This window comes from Mirounga leonina, unplaced genomic scaffold (genome assembly GCF_011800145.1).
Source record: "Mirounga leonina isolate KUSES-001 unplaced genomic scaffold, KU_Mleo_1.0 Mir_168, whole genome shotgun sequence".
In the NCBI taxonomy this organism is placed as follows: Eukaryota; Metazoa; Chordata; class Mammalia; order Carnivora; family Phocidae; genus Mirounga; species Mirounga leonina.
Window position 1 is genome coordinate 23,862,863 of NW_023270426.1, and position 27,499 is coordinate 23,890,361.

At 47.6% G+C, this 27,499-nt stretch overlaps 1 protein-coding gene across 2 annotated transcripts in view; it reads right to left on the reverse strand.

Annotated features, from left to right (window-relative positions):
- The window catches only part of NRG2 (neuregulin 2), a 243,002-nt gene that overhangs the window by 155,335 nt on the left and 60,168 nt on the right, over window positions 1-27,499 (reverse strand). Inside the window, exon 2 of one of the 2 annotated variants that reach the window (XM_035014275.1) lies at window positions 24,858-25,636. In XM_035014275.1, the coding sequence (XP_034870166.1) occupies window positions 24,858-25,569 (712 nt within the window). In that variant the 5' untranslated portion in view covers window positions 25,570-25,636. Of the gene's footprint in view, window positions 1-24,857; window positions 25,981-27,499 lie in introns of those variants that run through there. The other variant, XM_035014276.1, reaches the window with a different exon arrangement.

A 27,499-nucleotide genomic window follows, 5' to 3' on the forward strand; every position in this document is an offset into this window, starting at 1 on the left:
GGCCAGGGTGACCCAAGCACAGAATGAAGAGAAGGGGGCGGAGATGACGTTGGTGATGTTGACAGAGGCAAGACCACATAGGGCCTGTAGGGCATGAGAGGAATGTGGTTGTCATATACGTGAAGGTTAAAGAAGAGGACTGGAGGACAGGAGGGGTGGCAGAGTGAAATCTGACTGGACGTGTGTTTTTAAAAGCCCACTATGTGAAAAAAAATTTTTTTTTAATTTTTAAGATAATTAAAAAAAAAAACAAAAAACCCAGCATGTGAAGAATGACTCTAAGGGGCACAAATTGCTAATTAAAAGGCCTGTAATGAAGCAACTCCAGTAAAACAGGTGAAAGACAATCATTATTTGATATGGGTGATGTCAGTGAAGAGACAGATTCAAGAAAGATTTAGGAGGGAAAAGTAACAAGAAGGTTGGGGGCGGGGGGGGGGACTGTGTTCCAGTAAGAAAGAAGAAAGTCCAAGTGGTTAAGCGAAGAGACACTTAGAGGTTTGGGAAGGAGGTGATGTTATGAGTGCGGTCTGGGACAGGTGGAGTTTGAGATGGTTGTGAGACGTCAAATAGAGAAGATGAGTACGAAGACGAAGAGAATCTGGAGTTCAAAGGGCTCCAGCTAAACACATGAATTTGAGGGTCCTCGCAGACACATTACCGGAGGCAGGAAAGCTGCATACAGAGAGACAGCAGGGGCAAAAAAGAGCACCTAGGATGGAGACTTGGAAAACTCCCACATTCAAAAATGGGGTAGAAAGGAACGCTGAAAACCGGAGAATGTGAAGGGATGGCTAGAGCTGCAGGCGGGCAACTACGGGTGACAGGATGGCAGCAGAAGCCAGGGTCAGTCCGTGGGGTCAAAGTGCTTGAGAGAGGAGATCAGATGGGGAAGGACCGAGGACATGAGGTTCAGGGACTTGCAGTTCACTTGGAGCAGTTCTGATGGAGTGGGGATTGAGGAGGACGCCAAACAGGGGGACAGGGGAGCTCGTGCAACAGAGACAAGGTGTAGAAACTGTTCTTCCTGCAAGTCTGGCAGAAGAGAGAACAGAAAGCTGGGCAGGAGCTGCAGATGCGAGAGACGTCAATATGTTGAAAAGTGGATAGAAAGGATTCAGCAGAGGTGTGGAAAGAAAAAAGTGCACAATGTGTGGATCCTGAGAAGGCGGGAGAGATGGACTCGGGCACCAAGGGCAGCTCCTCTGTGCATCAGCGGGGAGGAGGTGAGGATGAGTATGCAAGTCGGTTTTTGTTCATCCCTCCAAACATGCAGCCATCAGGGCAGCCCTGCTATTGCTTTCCAGAGAAAACGCCCAAAGCTAGAGGCCCATGCGTGCCTAGTGAGCAACGGAGACGCCAGGAAGCAAACCACCTCTGCAGGCCCCATTTTGATACCTAGTCCAAAGCACACGCCCTCCTCTGCCCTGGGCTTGAATCAGAACAAGGCCAAACGGGAGCTGCTTCCAGCCAAGCCGTCTGCAGGAGATGCCAAGGGATCTCTGGGAGATGGCCCCCGTGTAACCAGGTCCAATCCGGGGAAACAGCTGAAAACGGCAGTGGGGTAGAACAGAAGTCATAAAGCCCCAGCACACAGACAGAGGGCTCAGATGGGCGTGTTCAGAGGGAAAACGAGCCCCACTTCTTCCCGCAGTAATTTTGGAAGGGGGCGGAGGCTGCCCTGCGGCCTAACAGACCGAGCTCTTGTTTCACACATCACAGTCCGGAGTGCGATGTCTCCCCTGTCACTGCCCAGGCACCTGACCTCCCAGCTTCCCCCAAGTCTGGATTCTGGGGCAGTTGCTCCAGTTTGCTGTCTTGTAACTCTGGCTATGACTCTGGGACCAGAACGCAGTAAGCATCTCTTAGTGCAAAGTGCGCAAACGGCACAAGGACGCAAACATTTAAAAGGACAAGTGCTTGCCAAGGTCACGGGAAGCCGAAGACCAAAACACAGAAGCTGCCATATCCCAGGTCAGCACTTGACCCCCGCAGATCCAAACCAACCCGCTCCCCCTCCCCCTCCAGACCCCTCCCGCCTGCAGTTTGCTCTCTTTTCAGTCCTTTGAGGCACTCCTTCCCTGGACCACAGAGAGGATCCTCATTGACAGCGCCAGTGCTTCTAACAAAAGCTCGTCCCCAAGGGAAAATCAACAGAAAAGCTTAATTCCTAATGAAGAACTGTACAAGGAACCTATTTAGAGTGCTGCCTCCTGGGTCCCTGTTGCCCACAGTCCTGAAAACACTGGGGAAGACAGGGAGAAGAAGAGGCAGGGGAACCACGGGGAAATGATAGCTGACACTTAGCAGACTGCTTATAATAAGCAAATGACATAATAGAAACAAACACAGCTTGGGGCAGGGGGAGAAGTGCTGCAAGCGCTGGCCTAGCAGGCCCAGGGGCTCCAGGGAGGCACGCTGGGCTAGAAACCCCGTTATTTCTAGGGCACCACGCAGCATCTGACCTGAATCGGGAGGCCCTGGAAGTGGAGGCCGGAGGGCCAATCAGAGGCTGAGCGACCCAGGACAGCTCCAACCAGGGGCCATGGTCACCAGCCCGTGCCCAGAATCGGGCAGGGAAAAAACCCCCAGAACTCTCAAAGAACCCTGTCCAGTCATCTCTTGCCTCTCCGCGTTAGCTGGGGGGCCAGGGGTGGGGGAAGAGAATGTCTAGGTAATCAGTAAGTGCTAGTAATCCCCTTATCACCGCTCTTTGTTTTCAGACTGGCTCTGCCTGCAGGGCCTGGTTTCAGATTAGCTCCATCCCCTCTAACTAGCGTGGCCGGTGGTTCTGGGCCTCAGGTTCCTGGATGTACCATCTGGAAGAGAAGGCCACCTTCCTAGGTTGTTGGGAGAATCCAGTGAAGTCATGTCTGTGAAAGTACATGCTCAGCAAAGGTCAGCGCCTCTTTCTTAGCCACCTTTACCTGAGCGTTTGCATTCGTAACTGCAAGCTGGCCACGCGTTCCTGGAGCCTGCAGCAGCCCGCCAGAGGGGCGGTGGCTCGGGCGTCTCCTTGCCAGTCGACGGAAAGGTGGAAAGTCTGCACCCACACCCTCAATAAAAGACTGAAACCACAAGAGTCGGTACTAAGAAAGGAGCGCTGACTTCGCAGTTGAATGGTACAAGAAAACAGGAACAGAATTCATCCTGAAGAGAAGCTCCACGGAGGGTGTAGTGGTTGTCCTGGCGCAGGAAGCGTTTAGGTTCGGGGTCTGAAGGACAGAGAGAGGAGACCCAGCTCCTCACCTTCTAACACACCAGAGCCCAACACAGTCCAACCCCGAGGAATATAAACCGTCCCATTAGCCAAAACGCATCTTGCCTTCCACTTTTTGAGGAAGCGGGAAGTGATGACAAAGTTGTCATGAGAGATTCCCCACCCCACCCCCCCGCCCCCAATCAGGAAGCAGGAGACGTGCCAAGATCAAGAGAGATACGTTCCAGCCGAACTTCTGCCTGCAGAGCTCTGGACCACGAGAAAGGACTGACCATGACACCAGGCAAGATCCCCAAGGGCAGCGGGAGCTCTGCAATGCTGAGGCGGCAAAATGCCCCCTGCACTTCAGCGAGATCTCCTCTAGCAAAGGTTGAGATAAAATAGCTTTTCATGTAGGACAAAAAGAAGAGTTTGTGTATGTGGCTCGCCTGGTTCCAAGACAAGAGCTAGCTGATTTCATCACATCCACCATGCCATCAGCTGTCGGCCACGGCCCAGTTTCCCAGATGTTGCGTGTTCAGGGTACGGGAAGTGCCTCCCAGGGCCAATGGAATGGGATACGTCTGCCCGAGGAGACACTGCATGCCGTGCCTCAGACCCCCGCTCTCTGGCCCTGCCCTTTCAGTCCTTGGCAGGGGCACTATGAAGAGGTTATGCAAAAAGCACTCTCAGGACATTAATCTGCAAGACTGAGTAAGCAGCTAGTAGTTGTAATAATAACAGCACATTCTCATACAGCACTTTGCAATCTCAAAGCGCTTTCACAGACATGATTTATACCCTTGTTAGGAAAGAAAAGCAAATGCCATCAACCCTATTTTCCAGTTAAGGAGACGGGCTCTTAAAGGTCAGTCGTCCCAAGGTCACAGAGCTAGTAAGTAGCAAATTGGGGAGTTTAAAGTGACATCTTGCTCCTAGGACTGTGCTCTCTGTTTCATGAGATGAAGTGTGAGGTTCGATCACCCCAGCATGTCCACTGAAGAAGTCCACAAGCAGTGCTTGTCCTCTGTATTTTCAGGCTCTGTCCCTACTCAACAGTTTTCCTTAGAATGATCCTTCAAGGGGCGCCTGGGTGGCTCAGTCGGTTGAGCAGCTGCCTTCGGCTCAGGTCATGATCCCAGGGTCCTGGGATCGAGCCCCGCCTCGGGCTCCCTGCTCAGTGGAGAGTCTGCTTCTCCCTCTCCCTCTGCCTGCCTCTCTGCCTACTTGTGCTCTCTATCTCTCTGTCAAATAAATAAATAAAATCTTAAAAAAAAAAAAAAAAGAATGATCCTTCAAGGCCTAAGGGGCTATGGAATACTAGAAGTCACTGCCCATGATGTCAGAGAAAGCAATCTCAACCATGTAAGTTTCACACCACACAGGGAACCCACGAGTCCCTGAACTATCACCTCTGCACCCATAACGTGCCTATGGTGTCATATATTCATTCTTTCCTCAGTCCAGGCAGAAGGGGCCTAGGATCCAAGTCTACATCTACTCCGGGAACAGTGACAATGAGAAATGCACTTACTCCCGGTGGCTGGGAGACCTCTGAAGAGCAGAGGCAGAGAGCTGGAAATGGTCTCCCCATCTAGGAGATAAACAACCACAGCCCGCAAGCCAATAAGCCTTATTTTAGGAACTATTGGGGCTCATCCCAAAGGAAGAATAGCTTCCTTATCTGCATGCATGAAACAAAAAGGCTCCATCCTCAGCTCTCAGCTTCCCTCCAGGAGTCCTCTGCTCTCAGGGCATCAGCCACCCCACCTCCTCATTTGTATGCTGTGGACTTGCAATTTGATGTCTCCAACGCTCCTCTCCCATGGGCTCCAGGCCTCTCTCCAGGGAGCCAGCCCTCTCTCCGTGCTGTCCAACTCTATGTTGCAGTCGCAACTTCCCATCCCAGGGCAAACATTTACTGAGCTAGGTACTGTGCCCTGTGCTGGTCCCAGAGGATGTTCTGAACTTTCTTTCTTCCATGATGTTATTCAAGCTTTGCTCTCTATCTGGAATGGTCTTCCCCTACTCCAAACTATCAAAGTCCAACCTGACCCATCTTTCAAGGTATATCTACAATCCCATCTCCTTCTTGTTCAAGTCTTTTCTGATATCTCTAACCACATATGCATTTGCCCCCCGCTTCTTGATGTGCTACCTTCTTGTAGCACAAAACTTAGTGCCCTTTGACAACCACTGGACAAATGCCCTTCCCTCCCTAGAACTGTACCAGCTCTTTAATGCTATATCCACGTCATGCCCATTTTTACATTTCCTGCAAAGAATTCCGCACAAAAGATGCATTTAACAAGAATTAGATGTCCTACTGTCTGTTACAGTTTCTGCCTGGGTCTCCCATTAACAAGGGGGAGCCTAGAGTAATGGCCTGGGTTCAGAATATTTATTGATAGCTTCATGACACTGGGCAAATTATTTAACCTTGCCACGCTTGAGTTTTCCCCTTTGCGATAAAGAAAATAGCAAAGTATTTCTTTTATATGGTTATGATGAAAGCCAAATGAGTTAACATTTATGAAGTGATTAGTACAGTGTCAAGGTCATAGTAAGTGTCACATAAGTGTTCGTTAAGTAAATAAAATCATTGCCAACTCATCCTTTTCCTCCTTAAAATTACTTTTGTTCACAACTTCTCCATTTCTGCCAATGGCACTGTATTTTTCCCGGCTTTCCAAGGTTAAACCTTGACCCCTTTCTCCGCTTCATGACCCCCTTCCCAGCTGCTACCCAGCACCTGATCAAATCTTAACAGATTCTGGAAAGGAACAGTGTAGCTTCCCTGTCTCTTCCCCCAGTTGCCACGGCTTCAAGGACTGTATAACTCCCTCCTTGATCTCTGGAACATATATCTCTCCCCAACTCCAGTCCACTCTGAATTGTGTATATAATGTATTTGCAAACATTCCTCCCTTCATATCATATCTCTGCCCCAGTACCTACAATGGGGCCATATCACCTCCAGAACCAAGTCCATGCTCCTTAGCCTGTCTCTGGAGACCGTCTTTAATCTGGTGCTGCCCTGCTTTCCTAATCTTATCTCCCCTGTATCTCTACCCCAACCACACTTATCTCCTGACGGTCCTGTAAAGACATCTTGCTTGTCTCTACCTCTGTTCATATTGTTCTTTGGGCCTAGAAGCCTTTCCCTTATCCTCCTAAATCCCAAAAACCTATTCATTCTTCAAGACTAACCTCCAGTCCTAACCCTGTTCTGGAAAATATCAGCCCCAACGGATCCTCCCTATTTCTGAATTCTATAGTCTGTTTTCCCTATTTGCGATTATTATATATCTTTTGCTTTATGTCACGTGCTATTGATTCATGTTAATCTGATATCCTCAACTAGACTGTAAATCTCTCAAGTGTAAGATACATGACTACCAGACCTCTCTAGCTTCCTTCAAAGAAAATAACAATAAAGGAGCTGAAGTATATATCTATCAGCCAATATTCGATGGCAAACTTACCTCTCCCTCTGCTTAGGAGGCAGGGAGTGAATGAGAATGGGACCGTATACCCATCTAGCTGATCCTATATGCTGTGCTCACAGATGGTGTGGCAACCCTACCTGGGGGATCTGCTATAGCCAAAAAGCCTGCTCTCTCCGTTAACAAACGCCAACAATCACTGTAATCTAGGCTGCCATATGGTTCACCCAGTCCTGTAGCAAAGTCGGTTTCTCGGGGATAGGAAGAGACCAAGCAGGCCAACTCTCCTATCTACGGAACGGAGAGAGGTCACCTTGAGCTAGCCCTACAGAAAACAGGCAGGCAGAGTCTCCAAGGACAAGCCAAAGGTCAAGCAGATGCAAAACCCACATGCCCTGAGGCCCCTGTCAACTGAAACTACCCCACCCCTGGAATCCAGTAACCTGGACCCAACGAGTCCCCTCTCTCAAGACCGCTGAGGCTTCCTCAGAGGAGCCCACGGCCGGGCAAGGGCAGAGAAGAGGTTAGACTGCCCTCCCTGCATGGAGAGAGCTGCCCAAAGTCAGAGTTTAACTTCTGTTTTCATAGCATCTGGTCCTGGGGGCCATTAACAGCAAAACATTTTCATCATCGAGCCAGCTGCCTCATTTAGGAGGGGCACTCCCCATTTTCTGATCAACTATTTATCATTTTCCCCATTTTCCTTCCTCTGTGGATTTCAAAGGCAGGAAGAGGTCAGGCCCCCATCATCTTCCTAAATTGCCCCAATCCCTCCCACCCAATTATCACAATCACAGACTTAGGGAGGCTGCTCGGATTTGATCTCAGAATGGAAGACAGGGAAGTCCAGCTTCAAGAGAGAAATTCAGCACTCTAGACGTCCAGATTGTCCCTCAGTCTGGGATTTTGCTAAAATTTCCAAAGAAAAGCTAGAAACCCAGGCAGGCTCTATTTGGATGCCATGCCACTTACCTAGTTGGCTTGTAACACTCTCTCCTCCCCAGTTCTCACAGCTGAAGGAGAAACCAGCATTTGTCAGCTCAAAACAAAGCCCAGGGTGTGAGCACAGGCTGCACAAGGTCATACAGAAAGCAGTGGGCTGAGACTGGGCCCCGGAAGACTGATTTCCAGGAAGGGCTCTCATCATTTTTAAAAGCACAACAACCAAACACCTGACAATGTCTGAATAGTCTCCTCTTCCTGGACTAAGGACACAGCCCAAACTCTCCTGGCCACCTAAAAGAACCTCCTGTCACTTCCGACCGCCTGATTTCGATTGCAATTCTGCCATTCACTTGCCACCGGTCACTTATGTCTACATCCGAACGCCCCATTGTCCCCCACTCATCTGTGGCAATGCAGAAAGCTCTGAGTATCAAGAGGACCCCGAATAAATCACTCGTGAGGAATGAGCCTTCTCTTAACTTTGGCTGATTTTGAACTGGCTCTCCAAGCTAGGATCCTTGCAAATGGCACATGTAGGTACCCTAGAGTCACAGGGGAGGAGAAATTACTTCTTCACTCACTCTCCCTTCAACTAGTATTTGTTGAGATCCTATAACATCCCAAATACCATGGCGTACACTGGCATACAAAACAGCCAAATTCTCCTATCCCTGAATAATCTTCGGTCCTTAGGAATTAGCACCCCCAATAATCAAGGTGTTTCCCACAGAGGCTAATAAAACATAGCCTCTAGGCCACACATCAGAGATTTGGTTTTTATTGTTATAAACAGCAGCAACAATACTAGTGAAGAGTCCAGCATAGAGCTCTGTAACTAAACCAACCCCCTATTTTCATCTAAAGTAGCTGCCTCAATTTACCTCTTTCGTGTATCTCTGCCAACATATAATACACCTAGGCCAATCTCCTTCCATGAACCAGATGCTTATTCTAATGGCCAGTTCTAATCCTAAAGTAAAAGTCATTCTCTCTTCAAGTCATCAGGCAGTTGTTAGCCATCTAATTTAACTAAGGCACAAAAACATAAGTCAGATACATCCTTTGCTGCAGTTCCATCTCACACTCAAGAAGCTCATAGTCTAGGGACCACACACACATACCCTGCTTCCCGATTTGACTACGCTAAATGATAGAATAGACCGTTACGATTACAGAAGAGCTATGAACCACTACAGAAACATAAAGGATGCCATGATTCATTCAGACCGAGGGGATCAGAAGAAGCTTTGAGGAGAAGTGGGATCTGGGTTGAACTGTGAAGGATGGGGCGGCTAGCAACTGACTGAGAAAGAAAGGAAAAGCGCACCAAGCCAAGGAAACAGAATGCACAAAAGCGTTAAGGAAGACAAATGTAAAATGTCTCCCCAAATTTTCAAAACAGTCCATCCTGGCTGCAGCAAAGACTAAGGGTATCAGAGTGGGCTGCAGGTGGGATCACACTGGAAGTCCTTGCATGTCATGTGAAGGCATTTTCACTTTAGTCTATAAGCAATAAGAAGCTAATAAAGACTTATGGGTCGGGCAGACATAATTACTTTGTTTTAGAAAGCTAATTCCAGGAAAGGTGATAGAAGAGAGCAGAAACTCTGAAAAGGGGGAATTCCATTTAGCAGCTCCTGTGACAGTCTAGGCGACATAGAAGTACCCAACTAGAGCAACACGAATGGGAAGAATTGGATTGAAGAAACTTTGCAGTAGTAAAAACTGTCGTGAACTTGACAACATACTGGACACAGGGGATGAGGGTGAGAAAGGATCCAAAGACAATGGATTTTGAGGTTCCCAATGGTTTGGAAGACTAGATCAATGTCACTACCTAAGATGGGGGTGTCCCATATAACATAGGATATGGTAAAGGGATAATGAACTCAGTCTGAATTGTATCATTTGTTAAGACCTCAGAAAAATCAAGAAGCAAACGTCTCCAAGAACCTTTGAGATGGACAAAAGGCCCTCTAAGGATCTTAAGGACATGCCTCCCAGGTCCTTTCCATTCAAGAACAGGGATTCCACTAACCTGAAGGGTGTTGTCTAATAGCAGTCCCCAGGGAGCTCAAGGTAGAGAGCTTGTCTTGGTAAGATTTGAGAGTGTGGCTTTTGTCTAACGTAGTGAACCCCGGTAAGATTCATAGGCAAACCGCACATTTTTCCAAAAAGTGTACTAGTAGGAACACGGTCTCAAAGGGACCAAGCACTACGAAATGAAAAGCCTTTGGGCCCCCAAACATCTATAAGTAGGGAGCTGGCTGAGTGTACTTCATAGAGTTTTTGGTTTTTATATATGATGTTTTGACATCTTAAAAACCCTTTCTGTCTGGAGAGACTGCACCATCAGGGCTAGCCACTGCCTGGAGATAGGGAAGCACTCAATCAGGAGCAAGCCTTTGATATGCAAGCTAACCAACTCAGAGCCGTACCTCTTCTATCTGCCCCTTAATCATCCCAGGGCCAGGGACCAGGCAAGCGGGCACCAACCACCCCTATAGCTTAGAGTCCACTAGAATTCTTCCAACTAGCCAGTCCTAAACAACTCACCCTGCCCTGCCTCTCTATTCCCAAGGAAATCCCAATAAGGTCTCTGGCCTAATGCTGTCTGCCCTTTTCTGTCTTGAGCCACCTGACCAAAACGTGGCACTTCCTCTTGACCCTGAGTGGCATGCAGTGACTCCTTCTCTAGGACCGGTGACTATACCAACCTCTGTGGGTTTTTTGCGCCTTTCCTGTGTCTCCTCTCGGGGGCTGCACCTGACTGACCATCACCTGAAAGAACACAGAACACTGAGACAAGTCCTTAGCTGTGGACACAGGCCGTATTTTATGGAAAAGGAAGGATAATTTAGAGGGCAAAACGAGGAGCCCCTAGGGTGTAGAACCAAGAATAGTGGAGAATCATTCCCAGACGTGAGCCTATTCACGTGCCCAGTGGGATTTCAGAACTGCTAACGCACCAGGGGCTGCATTTTCCCCCTTTCTAAGTGGGAATATCTACCTCAGATAGAAGGCCAAGGAAACATGACAGCTAATTGTGATAGGAGATTCTAGATTGGATCCCAGACTAGGAAAAGGCCATTAGTAAGACAAGTGGCAAAATCTGAATAAGGTCTACAAATTAGTTAATAGTATTACATAGATAGTACTATTCATTTCCTGGTTTTGATAAATTCACAAGGTTGTATAATTTGGGGAAGCTGGGCAAAGAAGTATCTTTGTACTATTTTTGCAACTTTCTTGTAAGTTTAAAATTATTTCAAAATTTAAGTCACTCCAGGGCACCTGGGTGGCTCAGATGGTTAAGCGTCTGCCTTCGGCTCAGGTCATGATCTCAGGGTCCTGGGATCGAGTCCCGCATCGGGCTCCCTGCTCCTTGGGAGCCTGCTTCTCCCTCTGCCTCTCTCTTTCTGTCTCTAATGAATAAATAAATAAAATCTTTTAAAAAAAAAATTTAAGTCACTCCAAAACGTTTATGTATTACCAATTTTTAAAAAGGGGCCTCTATAGCAGTTTCCCTACGTCTATTCCAGCACTGTGTGGCAGTGGAGGGTTGCGGGGTGGGGAGTCAGATCACTTGTTTCTATAGTTCACTTCTTCGAGTCAAGAGGAGCAAGGCTCAAGTTGCTGTACCCACGGAAATGACTTAGAGAAGCCTCATCTGCACCTACACCTGAATCAGAGAGTGAGACCTGGCCCCTGAGCCTGAGCCTGGTGCCTTAATAGATGAGACTTTTTTGAAGGAGGAAGATTTGGGGTGAGGTTGAACGTATTTTTCATATCAATAGCTTGTGACCAGAAAGCACACTGTAGGGGCGCCTGGGTAGTGCAGTCGGTTAAGCCTCCGACTCTTGGTTTCGGCTCAGGTCATGGCCTCAGGGTCATGTGATCGAGCCCTGCTTCGGGCTCCACGCTCAGTGCAGAATCTGCTTGGGATTCCCTCTCCCCTCTCCCTCCCCCTCTGTCACTCCATCTCTGTCTCTCTCTCAAATAAATTTTAAAAAGAAAAGAAAAAAAGAAAGCCGACTGTAATGGTTTCAAAACATACCCACAAAGTCTTTGACAATCCCTCCACCAAGAAATAGTCTAATTCTGCTCCCCTTGAACCTGGTCAGGGCTTAGTAACTAACTCCCTTCTAACAAACAGAATGTGCTAGAAGTGACTTCTGAGGCTAGATCATAAAAGACAACTCAGCTTTTGCCTGGCCCTCTCTCGGGATACTCCCAGGCGAGGTCCCTGGCCCTTAACCCCAGCTAAGCTCCCAGATGAGAACAGCCAGCAACAACTTCTAGACACGTCAAGAGGAAACTTTGAAGTGACCCAGTCTCAGCTACAGTCGGACCGCTCAGCCACCCTGTGACCACAAAGGACATGAAGGAGACTAACCTCCTAGCTGAGCCCAGTCAGTCCCCGGGACTGTGAGAGAGAATGACAAAGAATGGTTGCAGTCCGAAGCCACTGCATTTTGGGGTGGTTTGTTATGCGGCAACAGATGCCTGAATCAATGTGCCATGGGTAGCTGGAAATGGGGACTCAGAAAAATCAAGCGACTCTCCCAAGTTCCCAGAGCTAATGAGGAGCAGAGCCAGGATTTTAATAAGTATCAGGCTGAATCCAAAGCCATTTTCTTTCCACACCAGCAGCGCATCACTAAGGGTGATTTTGCCGCTAGCCTGCCGGCAATGTCTTTCTCCAGGCGGCCACTTTTCAGAGCACTTTACACCCCCGATGTCATGAGGTAGGTATTAGTATTAGCCCCATTTTATGGTTGGGGAACCTGAGGCAAAAAAAAAGGTTAATTAATTTGCCCAAAGTTATATAGCTAGGAAGTCAGAGGGCCGAGATCCACCCTTCAGAGTCGGCCCCGGAGCGTGGCGCCCGTAACCACGATGCTGTCCGTAGTTGAAACTTCAGCACAGACTCCTTACGTTGAGAAGGGAACCAAGGACAGCCCCGGAGGAACTGTACCCTTTCCAAGGCGGTCAAAAGAAGAGCCAGTGATGGGACGACAGAAGGAAGGGGGAGGCGAAGAAACCAAACACAACCAGCCCAACGTCCCTGGAGGGACCCCTGGCAGGAGCCACAGAGCGGCTTCGACCTTTAAGGGTGAACGGGTCAACGGCAATCCAGCCATGACCCCTTCCCCAAACTCAATAGTCGTCAGTCACAAACCCTCCCGAAGAAAGGAGTCTCTGACCCATAGAATAAAGAGTAGCGCCCGCAGAGGGATTACCCTCTGAGACATGGGGCCAGGGCAGCATTAGTGCATGCTTCTACTTTCCTCTTCCGACGACAACACGCACCAGAGGGCCTGGGGGCCTCAGTTGGTTCCACGTCTGACTTCGGCTCAGGTCATGCTCTCTGGGTCCTGGGATCGAGTTCCGAGCTGGGGGCGGGGGGGAGATGTGGTCCCTGCTCAGCGGGGAGTCTGCTTCTCCCTCCCCTTCCGCCCCTCCCCCCACTCGTGCTCTCGAGCTCTCTCAAATAAATAAATAAAATCTTAAAAAAAAACAACAACAATGACAACATGCACTCCTCCTCTGGAATGGCTAGGTTATTACTTAGCTTCAGAGATGAGAAAAGTAAACTTGTGTCCTTACTTTAAAAAAATATGGTTTGTGGGGCGCCTGGGTGGCTCAGTTGGTTAAGCGACTGCCTTCGGCTCAGGTCATGATCCTGGAGTCCTGGGATCGAGTCCCGCATCAGGCTCCCTGCTGGGCAGGGAGTCTGCTTCTCCCTCTGACCCTCCTCCCTCTCATGCTCTCTGTCTCTCATTCTCTCTGTCTCAAATAAATAAATAAAATCTTAAAAAAAAAAAAATATGGTTTGCGAGCTTGGCCCAGTGAAGACCATCAAACCTCTGGGACCTTTTATCTACTTGATGTCATCCCTTCACGGACAAATCTAAAGTCAACGCCTTTAATCCTTACTCTGTACAACAAGCTCTAGGCCTAGGGCTCGTTCACCAGAGGCCCTGAGCCTGTGACACCACCCAGAAGAAGCAAGGAGCCCACATCCAGTGTGGGCAAAGTAGAAGCTGAGGGGGAAACTGGGAGAGGTGAAAACAATATTCCCAAGGGAACCTGTCTTCTCAGCTCCAGCTCCCATTTGCCCTCCCAGTTAGATGAGCGCACACCCCGCACAGCAGAAACCTACTCAAATAATTTGCATAATGAGAAACAAAGACAGGAAGTTCCCTCCGAATCTGGGGGCCTTCCATGTACCTCTCTTCAACTTACATGTTAGATTCTTTCCCAGTAGCAAGAAGTTTCTCTCAGAGGTGGTAATGTTTTGCTTGGCCCAGAGTATGATCCTACCTGGCTCCACATCCTACGATCTTCTCAGTAATGGCCTGAATCACTTGGGCCAAGCCCTGGGAGGTGCCATCCAAAAGGATTACTACCAGTACTTGGCCAAGACAATTTAACATGCATGTCACCAGGGGGCCCCACGAATGTTACTAACCTTTTTGGAGAAAGCATTCCCTTTTGCAAATGACACCTGGAAGTACGGGAGAGGCTTGCTTGGGGAAAAAAACAAACAAACCATGTTTTATCCAAAAGAACTGAGCCTGAGAGGAACTCAGCCAGATCTGTCATATGTGGTTCCGGCCTCATAGGTCCCTTTCCCAGGCCTTGTTCATTATCTTTCCACTAGGTCCATCAGACCTAAAGTCCAAGGAAGTGTTGGAAAGTTTGCACTAGAAATTTCTGGAAACTTCTCTGGTTCTTAGGATTAGGGGCTGAGGACCAGCTATTACGATGAAGACAAAAGCAAGTATGACAGCAGACCTAAGTAGGGAGCACAGAGGAGTAAGGTAGGAGAGTTGGAACCCCAGAGGTTCTCAGAAGTAAATCCAAATGAATAGACTATGAAAAGGAAACCAACTAAGAGTAAGCAGTCAGACAAGCTGCCTTCGGAAGCTCCAGTGTCCTTTGAAAGAAACTCTTCACTTGTAGGCCTTAGCTTCACTCTGGGACAGTTGGATCGTGTCGTGGTCCAAGATTCATTTCTTCCTTTTAAAAAAATTCTTCTTCTTTTCATTATTTCGTTCCCTGAAGCCCAATCAACCAATGACAATACTGGGAAAGTTGCACTGGATATAGGCCTGCTGTTCTTTTTCTCATTCAGAGACAGAAAGTCAGACATGACAGATCTCCTTAATCTACCTGTTCCATCCTGACTGGTAAATAAACTCTCCTCTTTAAAACCATACACAGTTCCTCCAAAAGAGAGTCCTCAATTGGGCAGTGTTTGTGAAGTTCCTCACTGGCCTAAGGAACTGTAGTGAGTCACAGTACTGAGATTATACTTACGGCCACAGGCACCAGGGGAAGGGACTGACTCTAGGAAGCTGCGTGCCACAGCCTTGTGCAAAGTGGCAATGAGTCGTCCTTAGGCACTCTGAGCTAGAAGAGAAACTCCCCTTGAGAGCCCCCCCCAACCATCACCCAGTACATTAGCCAAGCAGACAGAAGAAAATGCCTCATTCCAAGGACATGGGAAAGGATGAACATGCCAAAGAGAGACATGAAGAAACACTAGGATCCCCCTCCCCACCCTCTGAGGAAACAACGATGATGTAAGAACCAGTCCTGGCCTCCAGAATCCCCCAAGCTGCCTACTAGGCAAAGAGGTACAACAACACCTAATTTGTGGTCTCCGCTTACTACAGATGACACCTGGTCATACGTCTTACCTCTCAAGGTATTCAGCCTGCAGCACGAGCAGGTCAAAGTAACCGAGTCCAACTGGACACTCCAGTGAGAAACCCGAATGGGGAACATCCCAAAAGCTCCTATGGCAAAGTGAAACTGGAGAATTTTTTGCAGGATGCCAACTAACCAAAAGACAGAAGGAAACACAAGCCAAAATATTAACGTGTGAGGGAAACCACCTAGTCATAACTCTAAAACTCGAGAAAAGAGAAGCATTACCGGCAAAATGCTATGAACTATCAAGGGGAAAAAACTGAACAGAAACATAACAGAGAAGCCAAATTCTGCCCTTTATCAAAAGGTCTGAGGATACTTTCTATGATTGCTCTAGTCCCTTAGTCTGGGCTGTCATCTGAGGAACCTTGAAATTTATCTAGGGCAAAAGTGGGCAGCAGAGAAAGCAAAAAGACCCATTCACTCCCTTCTTTCTTGGCAATGGCCATTAATCAAGTATTTACTTTATCATATGTTAAGTTACTGCCCCCAGAGATCTTACAATCAGGTGAAAGAGATAAGATACTGACCCATCAAAAGGTAATTAACAATGCATGGCATTAAATGATAAGTGTCAAATACGTGATACAGGCCATAAATACTAAGATTCTAAGAATAAGAAAAGAACGGGGAGAACTTGAGCTTGGGGATGTGTGGCCAGCCCAGAATCTGAGCGTTAATAAGACCCAACAAATATTTAGAGGAAGAAGCCAGAGCAAGAAGTTTCTGTCCTACAAACATTTAAGAAGCAAAGATTCATACTTTTCATCAGGTTCCACACATCAATCAATTAAGTAAAATTAAAATTCAGCCCCACAGACTCCAAAAATGCCACCTGTTATATGCCCACACCTCTACCCCTCTGACCCTGGTCAGCCATGAGATCCACACCAACCCAGTATAGAAACAAGGAAAGAGAGAATATGAATGATGCAGTGTGAACATATCCCCAGTGCTGGAAACCCCCAAATCAAAGCAGGATGAATCAGGGACCTGCTTTCTTTGGGGGGAAAAAAAAAGAAAGAGAGAAAGAGGAAGGAAGGAAGGAAGAGAGAGAGAGAGAAAGAAGGAAGGAAGGAAAGAGAGGGAGGGAGAAAGAAAGAAAGAAAGAAAGAAAGAAAGAAAGAAAGAAAGAAAGAAAGAAGGAAGGAAGGAAGGAAGGAAGGAAGGAAGGAAGGAAGGAAGGAAGGAAGGAAGGAAGGGAAGGAAGGAAGGAAGGAAAAAACGGACGGACACTTTCAGCCATTTTCCAGGACTTTGAGCAGTTCCTCCTGAGAACATTTGGAGTATGGATCTTAGTCATCCCATTTGTGAAACAGAGAAAAGCAGTATCTATCTGTGGGCCTCTCAGAATATTGACAAACAAAGACCCATGGATACAGGAAGATTGATAGCCTACTTGGGACTTCCACAGGACCAGCATTCAGACCCTGAATTCACATGAACTTCCCTACACTGAAACCACACACATAATCCACTCCTTTCTCATCACCACTTCCACCAGCCCAGCCCAGGGACTCTTAAGTTGAGATAAATGGAATATCTGAGTTAAAAATAGAGTGGTTGGTGAAAATTTTCCCCTTGCCTGCCTGTAGTCCACTTCTAGAACTTAAAATTTTCACTTACTAGTCTTCCTGCTCACATTGGTCTAGTAAGAGTTTGTTAATAATTAACTATTTTTAAACATTTATTATTGAGTGCTGTGTTAATCATTCTACATGTATTATCTCATTTAATACGAACAGCTATCCTGTTAAGTGCTCTATCATTATCCCCATTTTACAGGAAACTAAGATACAGAAAGTAATTTACACATCACCCAGGTAGAAAATGCAGAAGATGGTTTCCAAATCCAGGTCTATTTGGCTGTAGAGCCCAAATTCTTAGTCATTACACACACTTAGTAGACTTCTTTTTTTTTTTTTAAAGAAGGACATCTATGAAAAACCTTCAGCTAACGTCGTACTTAATAGTGAAAGTCTGAATGCTTTCCACCATGACTAGAACAAGGATGTTTGTCCTCACTACTCTATTAAACACTGTCCTTGGCAGTCCTAGCCAGTGCAATAAGGAAAGAAAAAGAAATAAAGGCAAACAGATTAGAAAGGAAAAAGTAAAACTGTCTTTTTTTCACTGACAACTTAGCCATAGGAAAAAATCCTAAGAAACCTACCAAAAACAGTTACTGGAACTAACAAGTGAATTTATTAAGGTCACAGGATACAAAGTCAATATTTTATATATTATCCTTCTATATGCTAGCAATTAATAACTGGAAAACAAAATTAAACAAAAATACCCTTTACAGTAGCATCCAGAAAATATGAAATACTTAGGGATAAATTTAACTAAATAAGTGTAAGACCCATCCAGCAATAACTACAAAACATGACTGAATTGCTTTTAAAATAAGCCTTCAAACACTACTTACATAATTACAAATAAAGTCATCGGCCTAGCATTTGAGACAGTTGAAAATATTACCCTTATCTACCTCTCCAGACTCCTTATCCAGTTCTCCCTTTCATTCTGGTTATTTTCCATACTTTAAGTATACTCCTCTGCTGAAGAGAATACTGCTCTCTCCGCATGCAAGCAATTTAATCAATCATTTCATCTCTCTCTATCCCTAAGCCACCTCTCGCTCAACTATCTCTGAATATTAGAATTCCATCTCAAACTACTTCTCCAAGAAGCTTTCTCTAAATATGATCTTCTTTTCCTCTAAGATGCTTTCCCTGATCCCCAAAGCACTATGCTGGTATATCTTACAGCATTTATCGCATTCTGGATTGAAGTGCCACTCTACCTTTGTACTTCTAGATCGTAAACTGCTTGATGAGAGGGACTGTGTCTGATATAACTACCCTGAAATACCTAGTGCTTTAAACAGAGCCCCTATATTAAATATTTGTTGGGGCAAACATTTGAAAGATGGAATTGAAGCAAAGCTCTTTTATGAATACAACTTCAAGACACCAAAAGGCATCATTGTCATAATCGAATGAATGATGTCCTGACTCTCCCAGGGGCTGGACCAGGAATTTAGCCATGTGGTGACTTTCCTTTCACTCAGTTCTGAGGCATGTTAGCTCAGTTTGGCTTCTGTTAGTTGGACCAATATCAAGATCAAGACGAAGTAAAGCATCCTAGCCTAAAGGACAAAGACAGATCCTCAGTCTGAATAAACAGATCAGGGAGGGAAAGAAGGGGGAAGCCAATGTCATCAGCACAAGGCAGGAAATGTATGAGAGCAAAACAGAAGCATTAAAGGTTGTTCCTGAAGACAGAATAAAAAGCAACCTGAACATCACATCTTGGGGGTCCGTGTTGCTAGTAAAAGACGGAAACCTCTAGGATACTCTGCCACTCTGGAAACATCTGCAAGGGTAAATGGAGGATTAACCACCTCCAGCCCAGCCCAGGAGGCAAGCAGCACAATCAGGTCCTGAGCAGAGGCACAGGGAGGAGCTAACTGGCTCTGTCCCAGAGAAGGTCCCTGGAGAGGCTACTTGGATCTCACTCCAAGCACAGAGTGGGAAGGGAATGTTGCTGCAGAATGGAGCTCATATGCCTCACTTGGCCAGATGCAACTAGCCAGAGAAAGAAGGCTCCTTAATTTAACCTCATTTCATAATTATCAAAAAATATCACAGCTGATTAACAGCAAATGCTCTCCGTCAATGTGAATGTGTCTTTTGACCCCAGATTGGCAAAAGCTTCCCAGCTCTTTGCTTGAGTACAGGATGTCCTCTTGCAGGTCATCCTAACGCCATTTAATCATCCTCCAGGTTTGCTACGGTTCCTATAGCCTTCCATGGAGCTCTAGTTCACCAAGATTCACCTGTGTGCACTGTTGTTTTTAAAGCTGTCTAGGGGGTGCCTGGGTGGCTCAGTCAGTTAAGCATCTGCCTTCGGCTCAGGTCATGATCCCAGAGTCCTGGGATCGAGCCCCACATCAAGCCCCACATTGGGCTCCCTGCTCAGCAGGGAACCTGCTTGTGCTTCTCCCTCCCTCTGCCCCTCCCCCTGCTTGTTTTCTCTCTCTTTCTTTCTCCCCCACTTTTGTCAAATAAATAAATAAATAAATAAATAAATAAAATCTTTAAAAAAATAAAGGAGTCTAATTTCACAAACTTGTCATAATTCAGCATTTCCACCAGCCAATTCACCTACCTTCCCCAGTTTTCTAAAGCTTTCTAAAATTCCCTATATCGTCTCTTGAAATTCATCACCTGACTTTATTTCTATATGCTAATTCCAGTAAGTGAGTGGGAAAGGAGGGTTAATTACTAGAAACAAGAAAGACAAACATCCACATTTCATACGCATCCATCCAAACTCAAAATCTGGAGGGAAATTTCTTTTACTTTTGGTTCAGTTTATACTACCACCACTTCAGACCTTCAAAATAAAGACCCCAGAACCGGTTGTTGAAGACGACACAGGGGAAACTTCACTGATATTGTCATTCCTTTTCCAAATCAATGTGCAAAATTGCCAGATGCCACTAAGCCACCAGGATTTAGAGGGTTAAAACTTTCCACTGCTGGATTTCCATATTTGCTTTTTTTCCTCAGTATTCAAGTGGCAATTCCCTGACACTCTGAAATTTTAACACTGTGTTCAAATCGGTTACCTTAAACGTACTTCAAAGTAGTATTCAAGTGGATAATTCCCCCTAGAATTGTACCAGCTGTATAGGAATACGGTCAAAATCAAACTCTTCATCAGCAACTGGAGTCTTTGGCTCGACTTCTAAATGAAAATCAAAGCAATCACGCACTGTGGGGTTTTCTCTTTGCACATATGGAATCATGTGATTTTCCACATGGACTCTGTTGTGAGGCTATCGAGAGGGTGAAACAGTAGGGATTGTGGAACCGGCAGATCTGCTGCCCTAAAGCTCAGGGACAGATCCTTGCATCTCTCCTTTGAGCATCCCAATGAAGACTCCTCACAAAATTCACTGTCAGAAAACTTCTTAATGGCAAAGTATCTGAAAAACAACTTGGTATTTTCATTCCTGACCATAGGGTTATATTTGTGAGGTAGGGTAGTGATTAAGAACTTGGGTTAGGTCAAATATATATATATAACTTGGGAAGAATTTACCATGAAATTGACTTAACGGCAAAATTAACATTCTCCATCTGTTAAGAGAAAAACATAAGACTGCTTTGACAAACCTTTTGCTCTTAGAGAAATACACATTTCAAGAATATGTTATTTTTCAATTGCCTTAGGGATAGGTAGCTGATGACAGGGGTAAGAGGAAGACTTTTGACCATATATTCATATGCACTTTCCAGATTGAGGCATATAAATATATTACACATTCAAAAAAGTAAATACAATTTTATAAAGGAAAAAAAAAAAAACCCTAACGATGCATTTGCTATTAGGAAATAAAATGAAAATGTCCTAGATGATAAAAGATGGAAAAGAGGATTGGGACCAAGAGGTTAGTCACCTAGTTAGTTAATATACCACCCTCTCTAGCTCCCAAAATATTTGTTAATTCAAACGGATAATTGTTTTATTTTTGTTTATTTTTGTTTTGAGGGTGAGGGAGTGGTAATCTACTCTCAAAAAAAAAAAAAAAAAAAAAGACGGTCCTCTCCAGCAAGACCTTTATTCTCCGCTGCTCAAATCCCATTAACACTAATCAGCACAATGATTAAGCACATTGTGGTTAAGTACTCTAGTTGATAACGACTCCTTTGGAAAAAAGGTTCCCATAGCTACAGGTAAAGGCTATCATCAAACTCAGCTTTTCAGAACAAGACTTGGTGTCACAGATCGGAGAGTTAAGATTGTTTTAGTATTAATCCGGAGGCTTGCTTTTTTAACTTCACTTGACTTCATCCATTTAAAAGACACTTCGGAGAGTCCCTGCATACACCGGGCACAGTACCAGCATCGGGGGGAGGGGGGGGTCCTGGAGAGGTAGGAAAAAGACCTCAAAGATAAGATATGGCTCCCGCCCCAAGAACTGCAATCTGCTGAGGAAAGCAGCCACCAAAAGAACTAATGACATTATGATGGTAATTACGCCCCTTAACTCTATAACCAAGCCTTGTCCTCATCACTAGGAATGGTCAGTTTCTAGACTAGTTTCACTTTCCCATCTTCAAGCTGCAGCACAGCTGGGTTTCCAGCTGGCTGGGGAAGAAAAGATTCTTTAAATAAACAGCATTTTAAAAATATGCAGTCGCTTTTGCTATGCTGAATTTTGTGAACCACCTTCCTCTAATATGTGAATCTGGTTGTCATATTAATTAAAAACTATCCTAAAGGATGTAAAATCTCCCCCCCCCAACCCACTCCAGAGATACACCTTTTCCATCTTTACAACAAAGACCACTATACGTTGGAAGAAAACTGCATATCAGAAAGTCCCAAAGGAAGAATGATTTTTTTTTTATGCTATTTGCTCTATGTAACAAGGAAACAGCTTAAAACCATATATATAGGAAAGCAACAAGATAGGGTGTGATTATACCAAAATATATGCAACCATCATTAAAAATGCAGGACTATTTGCAGAACAGGATGCTTTTATAGCATTGTACAGAGTTGCTAATCCCTAAGACTCCTTTCTCTTTTTCCTCTCCTTTCCACAGAAGGCACAGAAAACACCTCCCTGTATGCAAGCTTCTTAGAAATGCAAAGATTTTACTCAACTCTTTACCACCAGAGGTAGTAATTTTGGATGAATGATACACATGAGATCTATAAAAATACCCCTCAGATATTCAGCCAGAATTCACAGGCTTCAAATCAATATTTTACAGTTGCAGTGAAATTAGCCATTCATGAGGGCCTTCTAGAAAGGGTCCAGTAGGACCCCTCACTGATGCTACTGAGGCATGTGCTAGCTTTTAATCTCAATATCCCTCCATATGATACATTGTCCCAAAACCCTAACCCACGCTAACACACCTTTCTAGATGATCTCCCTAGGAACCACCACTCTCTGAATCCAGACACATTGGGAGCTGAAACTGGCTAAACAAAGTAACAATTGAACCACAATTGCTCAATGTAACGGGCATGATGACAGTTTCTGAGTGCCAGTTTCCCTATTTTGCAATGGGTAAATCTGCTCCAAGGAGAAAATGTTCCCAATGACCCCGTGGCCCAGAGGGCTTTCTTTAGAGATAGAAAACAGAAAATGAATTTGTTAGTTATTTCCTGCTGAGCACAAGGAAGGTGTTGTGGTTAGTTAGGACGATTTTGTTTCCTGATTTAATATACCATCACCACTACATGTTTTCCTTAACCCCATAGTAGAAAATAAGAAAATGCAGTTTATGCTCTTCTGGCATATAATCACCAGTTCCACAAGTTTCCTCTCACAAATACGTCCTTTAATTTCGAATCCCCTTATATAAAGTACCCCCCCCCAAACTGACAGAGATCTAGATGCTATCAACTCAAAGCCAAATTGCATTCTGAAGTGTTTACTTCCGTACTTGTTCCTGCTTCTTGACATTTTGCAGTATGTGAGGGCCTTCTCTTTAGCTGGGATTGTGGCACTCTCTGAGAACTGGACCCACATATGTTACTTCAATAAAATGAAGTGATCGTAACCTGAAAGCAGACAATAGTTCTGACCTCCACATCTCTCATGATCTCCACATTCAACTATTCAACTCCTAAACTCTCACCAAAACAAACAAGGTTTGTTTTGTGAAGGAGGGAAGTGGGAAAGTAGAAGGAGGAAGACAGGGGATTATCTGACAAAGACCATTGGGTCTCAGCGGACCAGACTAGGGATTATGTGGTGATGTGCACTGTGCATATTCAGGAGCAGCTCACCGAAAAGCAAAACAGAAGCTGTCCTTGGACAAGGTTCAATAAATGTTTTTACTATCTATTTCCCACAGCACAATACAGTTCCACAGCTCCCCACGGGATCTCAGATAAAATACTTAACAGAATAAAAAATTAGAAATTCTTAACTGGTCTCGACTTGTCATCATAAAACAGTGAAGAGCATAAAACCAACATTAAAGAGCAGTCAACAATATTCCTCAGAACAATGTCAGAGAGATAAATCACCGTTACCACCAAAGTTTTTCCCTCCTCATTAAGATACCTCAAGATTCTTCTGATTAAAGTGGCCACGGTTTAACATAATGCCTGGATACACTACCACTGCTAAATTAAAACTTGTTTCTTGAAAGACAGGGGTGGGGGAGGGGCAAAGAGGAGGAAAGTTTCCAAACGTCAAAGGCATTGATCTAAAAAGGTGAGGGCAGCAAAACTTCCTATGAGCTGTTCCACATTCTTTGCTTCCCAAAGCCTATCTAGAACCGATTGGTAAACTGGTAAACATGCCAACTTCAGTGACGTCCAGGGCATCTATCGTAATTCAGTCATTACCCAGCCCAGAGTCACACAGCAAGCACCACATTCAGCCTTAGCCGGGACAAAAGGAAAGAAACCCCAACAGGAATAAGCACAAGACCAGCCAGCACCAAATACTCCAGTATGGGGACGACTGGGTTTGAAATATCTCACTGAGAAGTAAGTCCTGGGTTCAGGGAGGAGAAACAAAAGCTCTCAAACTGGTATTTCTTTTACTCCGGCCGTGGGAGACCTCCACTCCCTGCTACAGAGATCTACAGACTTCAGTGTTGATCACCTGCATTCCTGTGCAGCGCCCAACATCATGAAGAGGAGAGATGCAGTCAACACATTCTGCCAGTAAGATGTCAGAGCCTGAACTTAAACGGCATTCAGCAGAAGTAAGTTACTCTATTTCATTGTCATCACAACCAACAGACCTAGTCAAATCTCCCAGAGACGGCCAAAAGAGGTGTCTGGTCTGCTCCCCGGTTCCTGGAGGGTAAGAGAAGGCTGGGCTAACCCGCTTAGCAGAGACAGGCAATCGCAATGGAGAAAACACCCCGCGCCACATGGAGGACAGAAAACAGTAGCAGAAAAAAGTCCAACTCTGCCTGCGCCAGCGGTGTGGATGAGCAGACCCCGGAGCCCAGGAGAGGAAGGAGGGGGCGGGGGGCCATCATTCCCTGGGCGAACTTGTCAGCGGAGGCCTTCACCACCTGGGAGTCTGCCCAGCTGCTCCTGCAGACCCCGGCCAGCCTGCGCGAGGCAGGCCCCTCGGAGCAGAGCGCGCAAGGCCTCCGAGTGTCCCTCCTGACTCACCGAGCCTCGGGCCAGCACCACCCGGACTTCTCCGTTTTTCCTGCCGCTCCTGGGCTATGATGGCAGCTTTCCAGCTCCACATGCCATACATCAGCCGCAGATCGCTGCTGGCACAGGCCAGCGCCTTCCCCCGCCCCCCACCCCTGGCACACTTTGAGCCTGATCCTCCTTCTCCCCAACCCCAACCCCCTCACCCACCCGTGCCAGGTGCCCTGCCCAGGGGCGGCCCCACCCCCCAGCCCCCTCCCCCCTCCCCCGCAGCCGGGCGCTGCCAGGCCTGGGCACCTGCAGCACCTCTCCGCCCTACCCCCATTCTCCACCACCTCGCCCCTCCCCCCTTCCTCTAGCAGAGGGAGGGGGCGACTCACCGCAGTCAGTGCACAGGATCTTGCCCACCTCTTTCTTGAGGTTTTTGCCGTTGGTGTCGATGGGGGCAAAGGCCGTCTTAAAGACCAAGGGCTGCTCCGTGGGCTCCAGGAAAAAGATGTAGCGCTGGTTCCTTTCGAGCGGCGCACAGGAGCCCACGCTGATCACCTGCTCGCGCTGCAGCCCCCCGCTCCGGAGCGGCCACTTGTCCAGCACCTTCACCAGCGCCACCCGGCCCGAGGCGGGCGGCTCGCGGGTGCTGTTGGAGCTGGAGCCGCCGGCTGGGGCCAGCCCCTGTACCTTGCCCTCCACCACCACCGGTGCCTTGTACGCCTGGTCCTGCACCGACCTGAGGCTAGGCGAGTAGCAGGCGAGCGACACACCGAAGAGCAGCATGGAGAAGCCGGGGGCCGGGTCGCGCCTCATGCCGCCGGCGGCTGCGGCTCGAGAGCGGGCGGCGGCTCTCCGGGCTGCGGGGCTGCGGGGCTGCGGCTGCTGCGGCGGCCGCGGCTCTGGGGGCGCAGCGGGACGGGAGATGCTGCCGCCGCTGCTGCCGCCGCTGCTGCCGCTGCTGCTCCTGCTGCCGCTGCTGCCGCTGCTGCCGCTGCTGCTCCTCTCGCTGCTGCCGCCGGGGCTGCTGCTGTCGCTGTAGCTGCTGCACCGAGCCTTCTCCAGTGGCGGCGGCGGCAGCGCTGAGCAGCAAACCTGCCGCATCTGGCCAGGCCATTTGGGGGGCTCCGCCGCTCCGCCGCCGCCGCCTTGGGAGGGGAAACAGAGCCCGCTAGAAAACCGGAAACAGCGTAACGTTAGCGCCTCGGAGCCCTCCACCGGCAGCCGGGGGAGGCGGCCCAGCGAGGGCAGGGGGCAGGCGGCAAGCGGGCCGCGATGCGCAGCGCGGCGCGGCGCGGCGCGGCGCTCCCACCCTGCGCGCCGGGACCTGGAGGAGGCTGCGGAGAATAGGACGCCCGCCCACTTGCTCTCTCGCGCCCCCTCAGCCCCAGGACCGAGCGAGGAGCGCGGCTTCTGCAGGGGAAGCTCGGGACTGCACTGCTTTAGCGCCGGGTTTCGCGGCCCGCAGGGGCGCGGGAGGAATCGTGCTACCTTTGCTCGTCCGATTTATGGGCAGGACAGCGGGACGGTGCGGGAGGAGAGGGCGGAGTAGAGAAAAGGGATTCTGGCACCCTCCTATGAACGTGGGAGTGGGTCACAGGGCGGGCCCCTGCCTCCGGCCGTGGGCTGCAGCCGCCAGGGAGAGTACCACGCTCGGTGTGGCGGGCCAGCCTTCCGCCTCCTAGGTTGTCCCCTTCCCCGGGAGGACCCTAGAGGCCGGCCCCTAATGGAGCCCACGTGTTCGGCCCTGCCACCGCCTAGTGAGCTCTAGGGATTCGAGTTGAGGTGGGGAAGGGTTCCAGTCGGTCCCGTCATTTTGGAAAGAGTTAGGGCTACGTGCAGTCTTGTCTCGGCATTGAGGACATCTAACTAAGGGTGGTGGCTGGGAGAGGGTCCAGTCCCCAAGACTCTAGGCTTTCTGCAGCGGCCAGGCTGGACCAGGCTACACGCTGTACGACCTCATCTTCCTTTAAAAAAGCTGTTCCCTAAGGGAAGTGGGGGCTTCTTGGGAGCCAACTCAAGATCCAGAGCCTGTCAGGGCCAGAGGCTGCTCCATAGGAAATGGTTTCTCTTTTAAAAGTCTGGAGAGTTTGATCCACTGGAGCCAACGTCTGAGTTTAAAAAGGAAATCCACGATCCGTTCGCCTCCTATCGATAAGGATCTAGGGCGTTTTCAATTACCAGCTTACATCCTTGAAGGATATGGAACTCAGGAATTCCACTCAGGTCTTGGAGAATTTTATCCCTGCCTGGGCCTCGCAGGAAATGGGCCCAGGGATGTCTGGCTCAGGCTTGGACTGCTATTCTGGAAAGGAAGGACACAGCTAGACCTTGCCTGCTGGCTGTCTAAGAGCCACCTCAAACTTAACATATCCAAAGCCAACAGCATTATTTCTCCCACCCCACTCCAAATTCCCTATAATTGTTAATGGCAGCATTTTATACTTGGCCTCCTGATCCATTCCAATAAGTCCCTTAGTCTCTTCTTATTCTCCCTCATCTAGTCAATCACCAAGTCCTTCTGCTCTACCTTTTAAGAAAATCTCCAATGTATCCAGCTCCTCTCCAACCCTGCTGTGAAGGAACCCTGCCTTAGGTCCGAGTGCTCATCATCTCTCACCTGGACTACTGCAAAGCCTCCTAACTAGTTTCCCCACTGTTTGCCTCATCAGCCTCCTCCAGTCCCACCCATGTCAGAGTCATCCTTCAAAAAATAAAATGTAAATATCAGTTGGCCATGCCACTGCTGTCAGGAGTCAAGTCCAAACTCTTCAGCCTGACTCCTCCTGGGCTCCCTCTACCTAACCAGCTCTGTACTGTGGGAGCCAGCCCCCTACCCTAGGAATCCAGCACAATCTTGCTATGCTTCTGCCTACAACGTCTCTGGTGTCCAGAAGCCTCACCTCAGCCTTGTCCATCTGGAAGGGTCCTCTTTCCCCAAGGCCCAGCTCAGCATTATACCTCATCCCTCCCTTCCTTACACCCACCTTCCTTACACCCACCTTCCTTACACCTCCCTTCCTTACACCCACCT